Source organism: Rhododendron vialii, chromosome 1a (genome assembly GCF_030253575.1).
Source record: "Rhododendron vialii isolate Sample 1 chromosome 1a, ASM3025357v1".
Classification (NCBI taxonomy): Eukaryota; Viridiplantae; Streptophyta; class Magnoliopsida; order Ericales; family Ericaceae; genus Rhododendron; species Rhododendron vialii.
The window spans coordinates 10,968,901-10,974,900 of NC_080557.1; the positions used below are offsets into that span (position 1 = coordinate 10,968,901).

At 40.0% G+C, this 6,000-nt stretch overlaps 1 protein-coding gene across 2 annotated transcripts in view; it reads right to left on the reverse strand.

The window, feature by feature from the left end:
• Positions 1-5,096, reverse strand: part of LOC131301170 (receptor-like protein 52) — a 51,928-nt gene extending 46,832 nt beyond the window's left edge. Inside the window, exons 1-2 of one of the 2 annotated variants that reach the window (XM_058327339.1) lie at positions 2,684-5,096; positions 1,463-1,749 (exon numbers count right to left, since the gene is read on the reverse strand). In XM_058327339.1, coding sequence (XP_058183322.1) covers positions 2,706-5,015 — 2,310 coding nt within the window. In that variant the 5' untranslated portion in view covers positions 5,016-5,096 and the 3' untranslated portion in view covers positions 1,463-1,749; positions 2,684-2,705. Of the gene's footprint in view, positions 1-1,462; positions 1,750-2,683 lie in introns of those variants that run through there. The other variant, XM_058327343.1, reaches the window with a different exon arrangement.
• Positions 5,097-6,000: the final 904 nt, after the last annotated feature.

A 6,000-nucleotide genomic window follows, 5' to 3' on the forward strand; every position in this document is an offset into this window, starting at 1 on the left:
CATACGGTTCATTGTCTCACAGATTAGTCGAGGCGTGCGTAGACTGGCTCAGACACCTTGAGTTGTAGAAAAGAAAAATGAAAATGAGTTTAAACAATGTTCAGGTCGGCTCAAGGAGAACCGCAAAGAATTGAAAGACAATAAAATACTACAGAGGTGACAATACTTAGGTAGGCCCAGGTGCTATCAACTGATCCTACGGTCTTTATTTTTTTTTTTGAAACCACAAGCAAACAGATTTGCATTCAGACAAGAATTTACATGCCGTTTAGGACAAGAGTATGGGGGATTAGGGACCTGATATTTTGCATCAAAACATCTGTCAAAAAAAGCAGCTGGCGAAGAATTAAATGCACGAAACTCATACATTCTTTGCTAAACGATTATTGACCGATTGGCCTCATTGTCCAAGAAGTTATTTGAAGACTTATGATACATGAGTTCTATAGGGCGAGACGTTACTGCAGTACTTGTTGTAGCATCCAACTTACGATTTTTTCCTGCAATAGTTTGAGAAATAGGAAAATATTAAGCCACATAGCCATAGGGAGTCGATTTCAACTCGGTCTCTCCAGTGTTGATTTGATCTTGACCGTCCGGTCACATATCTCAATGCTACCAAAAATATGCGAAACAAATCCCTTCCCTTAACGAGAAGAACTTCCAACCAACCACTAAGAAAAATAGTACACCAACCAACTATTGTAAAATTAATAGCATGAAGAAGGAAAATATGTTTGGTTTCCAATACACGTATACCCCGGGGGTATACTCCCCCCAACTTGTGGGCTTCGTGTGAGCCCCACGTGTTATATGAGGGGAGGGAGTATCCCAGAGTGTTAAATAATTTTCCTCTTGCAACTTGCAAGAAGTAATCAACTTTACTCTTTTTGATTTTCTTTCTTTTTCTTTTTCGTTTTTTTGTTTCTCTTGTACAAGATCGATGATTTCCTTCCAAGAACCTGTTTTCATTTAGCTTGGCAGGACAATTTTGAGCCATGCTTACGTGACCCTTTATATGTAATGCCTCTTGCATCTTATTGCACTTTGTTTTCATGGCTATGTGTTCCAAGTATTTGGGAGTTTGTGACTGGAATTGCCTACAATTACGAAGAAACATCTAGAACAAATTTCTTGGATACGGTTTAAGATGAATATATTTTATCTCACGAACTGCTTCGACGAAAAGTCTGAGCACTGTAGTCAATGAATTACTGAATCGACTAAGATAATGGAGATGCAGGAACTCTTGGACTGGCCGGCTGTGGCGTCCAATTCTGAACAATGGAATAAATCCTGGACCTTTCTCTTTGGAAGAGGAGTTTAATTGTGCTTGAATGCTTAGTTTGTTTGAGTTGTGGTCTTGAGTGAAAAGGGCAATCTAGTTTCTTACATTTGTCACTCTAAGGATGCTCTAATAGATTTACTTGATAAGAAAGAAGAAAAAGCAAACCGCAAAGCATCAGAACAGAAGGGTACATATACCACAATCAAAGTAAAATCACGATTAACCACTAGCTACCTAAACAAACACCCACAAGAAGTTGTCCGACTGTAATACGAATTGGGCCGGCTTATTTTCTTGCTCACACCCAAACTCGTCGGTTTCTTGCTCACACCCAAACTCGTCAGTTTCTTGCATACACCTAAACAAACACCCACACCCAAACTCATCAGTTTCTTGGTCATTTTCCCATCGAGTGTTCCAACGATATCTAACTAGCAGCAAAGCTTCCTTTCTTGTTATACCTGCAATAGGAATTTACGAGGGCGAAGAAAACACGTTAAGTACATGAAAAGCCCATTCGATTGGGCCGGCTTATGATCAGGAATTACTAATACCGCGTGTCTTAGTTATTGTAATCACAAATTTTGTGGGATTGGGTTTGATTCCTCTACCAATTGCAGCAATCCATGTCAGAATTGAAGTTTATGGAATTTTTAACCAAAGCAATCAAACATGATCTAATGTCAAATTGACATAATACCTAGCTACGACCAGGTGAAAAATTAGTCGACAAGTACGGTTTATTTGTTGTAAACTGCTTTAAGTATTATATTTTTCATGAGCGAGCAATAATATTAAGAGATTAAGAGGACTTGAATCAATATGAATGCGAAATGGATGAACCAAATTCACAAGCACAATCAACGATATAATATCAGCATGGGATAGCAACAGATTTCCAAAGGGAATTTTGAAGATGACATGACATCGGAATTCTAACTCCCAAATATCAGGTATTGAAGTTCAAAGAGACAGAATTTCATTCCTCCTCGCTATATTACATGGGAAAAGCTAAAGAGAGAAATAAAAAGCCACAGATAAGAGTTCGTTTTTTTGTTTCTCTCCAAAATAAGAAGTCTCTGCTTTTTTAGTTACTTTTTATTGACAAATTAACCTCCACAGATAGATATGTTCAAATTTTTCAAAAATTCATAGAACTCCAAGTTTACTGGATCGCTGAATCGCAAAACCAAGATAAAAACTAGTAGGATAAACATATGTAAATGTTTTAGGATTGCCAGAAGATTCACAACAGAGTTTATACCGTTATAATACCGGATAATATATTACAAGTACCACAGACTTATAGACTAGATTGCAAACAGTAGTCACCACAATAATATTTTTTTTCCTAATTCAGAAGTCATGAAATGCAAGAGCATCAACAGCTCATACCTGACAATGCGATTGATGTTTGCTAGTTTCTTCTAGCTACTGTGACCGCAACCGTACTCCTCAATCTTATCACCTTCTTAGGCAATTTTCTGTCAGCAAGTTTGACAAAGAATCTAGGTCTACCAATTAAGAACATAAGAGATCCTAAAAAGAGTCCCAGTGTCATTCCACACCCGAACCCTATCACCACAACTTTCCAAAAATGTCCATCAAAATCTGAATCATCTTCCTCATGTTGTAACACCTGTGGCTGTACTTTTGTCCAATTATCTTGACATTCCGTTGACAATGGAAACCCACATAATCCTAAGTTCCCGGCATATGAACCATTCTCAAACGTAGCAAATTGTTTACCCCTGGGTATGGGTCCATGGAGACGATTCCACGAAAGGTTCAAGACCGCAAGAAACGTCAAACTTGTTAATTGGCTTGGAATTTTACCCATCAGCTGGTTAAAAGATATGTCCAATGATTCAAGGTTTGTCAAGTTCCCCAAAGATGCTGGAATATGATTAGTAAGAGTATTATGAGAAAAATTAAGCAGTATGAGGGAATTAAGCTTTCCAATGGCATTTGGAATCTCTCCACTGAAATTGTTGGATGAAAAGTCAATTGTTGTAAAGATAGTCAAAATTTTCACCAGTTGGATCTCAAGTCCCTTCATTGTTACCATGAGAGAATAATGATAATAACTATCCCCCACATTCATGTATTGTTTGCTCGGAATAGTTGTGTTCTTCATACCTTGGAAATTTTCGAAGTAGCTCGTTGGCAAATGGCCATTGAACTCATTGTAAGAGAGGTCAACAATTCGAAGCTTAGAAAAGGAAAATTCACTCATTACAGTGTTTATAGGACCATGAAATCGGTTGGATCGTATGACAAGAACCTGCAACTCAGGAAGAGTCTCCAACCAATTTGGAAATGTATCATTAACCTTGTTGTTTCCCACGTTTAGAACTTCCAAGCTTCTACAATTTACCAGAGATCTTGGAAGTGGTCCTTCAAAATGATTTCCACTCAAATCGAGACTTCGTAATTGGTTGGGCTTTGCAAATGCCAAGGGAATGGTTCCCGTAAATCCGTTGGAGCGCAGATTCAAAACCGAAAGAACACTACTAAAATTTCCCAAACATTGTGGAACTGCACCGCTCAATTTGTTGTGAGACAAATCAAGAATCTCAAGGTATCTCACACTGCAAATCAATGACGAAATCTCTCCGCTAAGACTGTTGTTTGAGATCAAAAATCTTCGTAGGAAGGGGGGTGCAATAGGAAGTGGTCCTTGAAGCAAATTGGAACGAAGACTCAATGTCGTCAGTGCCGGAAGTAGTCCGATGCTCGCCGGAACTTCGCCGGAAAATAGATTGAAATGCAGATGCAAAAACTCCAACTGCTGTAACTTCCCAAAATCCTCTGGAATTGATCCACTCAAATTATTACTTGATAAATCGATCTTGGTCAAGTTCAATGACTGGATAGGGGTCGGAATTCCACCTGTTAATCGATTGCTATACAAAAAAGCAACACTCAAGTTTTTCAGTTGAAACAGAGCTTTTGGAATTGGACCCTCTAAATCATTAGAAGACAAATCCAACCACTCAAGACTCGACAAACCCGAAAAGTTTCCTGGTATTTCGCCGATTAAATTGGCTTGGGTGATCCACAAGAAAGTCAGTTTCTTCAGTTTTCCAAACTCCGGCGGAATTTTCGCCGGAGTAAACAGGGGATTGTAAGGCATGCTGAGATCCTCTAAATTCGACAGGTTTCCGATTTCAGCCGGAAAACTGCCGTTGAACTCGTTCGTGTACAACTTCAAGAACTGCAGCTCCGGCAACTGGCCAATCACCCTCGGGATGTCACCGGAGAAGCTGTTGGCGCCAACGTCAATGTACCGGAGGGAGGAGGAGAGGCGGTCGACATTGGACGGGATGGGACCCACGAAGTAGTTTTGGGAGAGGTCTAGGTACTGGAGGTTTGAACAGTTGTAAAGAATTGTGGGGAAATATCCTGTGAAGCAATTGTAGGAAAGGTCAAGCATGGTCAGGTTTTTTAGGTCACAAATGGACGGTGGTATTGATTCGGTGATGTTGTAGTTAGTTAGGTTAAGTCCGGTGACCGTGCCGCTGGTGCAGGTGATTTCCGGCCAGGAGCACGGCGGCGATGAGGTGTTCCATGAGGATAGCTGCGATGGGTTTCCCCACTGCTGTTTGATGGTGAGGAGGGTTGTTCGGGTTTGGTCTGTCGGAGATTGTGGAATTACAAGAAAGGGCATGAGAGTGAAGAGGAAGTAGTGGAGGGGGGGTGAGAAGGGGTAGGGCAGTTTGGGCATTTCGTGGGATTTGGGTTTTTCAGTTGTGAACTGATTGAGAAGTGTTGGTTTGGAGGGGAGTTTGTATCCCGGGAAAACGGGAAGAGGCAATATCTTTCAAACTTGTTGGTGGCTATATGTGTGTGTTTGTATGTGTATAGATAAGAGTATTTTGTTTATGTGTTGGGGAGAGGACAGTGGAAGTGTGCGTAATTAATTAGGAAACAAACAACCTGTCCAAATATTGACTTTTTTGGTCTTCGCTCATCCTTGGATTGTTTCTTTCGGGGGTCGTCTAGAATCGGTTGATTTGTTGCATGCACATAGCTTTATCTACCTACGGCCCTTGTCTTGTGCTTTTTTGTGATTTGTGATTGGTCTTTTTTTTTTTTTTTTTGGAGAGGAGCCAAACTCGGTCCTCTCCAATCCCAAAAGAATTGGAGGATCCTCAAATTCTATTAGTAAGGTGACATATGGCAACTATAAAATCTAACGGCCAAGATCAATAATGGCCACATAATCCTTGTTATCCAGCAAAACACCAAATAATTTCACTTGCCCTTCATTATTCGAGAAACCATCGATCACCGCTGTCACACTCTCAATTTTCAACATAAATATAAAGGGGTTTTCCACAATAAAACCTCACGTTTAACCGTACCATGCCCCAAAAAGGGTTTGACATTTCCATTCCCATAAATTACATTTCTTTGTCCAAATGTTTACAGAAAGTACATCATTAGCTCAACGGCCCCCAAAATATACAGAAGTATCAAAAGGAGTTACAAATACATCTTCCAAAAATAGGTTTACAAAGATAGCTAAGTAACTCTTCAATGTTAGCTTTCAAAACCGTGTCCACATCCACGCACTCCAAACATGTTGCTACTGCCCTGTGTTAGTACCTGAAAATGATGGAGGGTTTGAGCTACACTAGCCCAGTAGAAAGCTCTAATCTAACAACGTATGCATATGAAATGTAGGAATAGTCACGAGATGAACAATG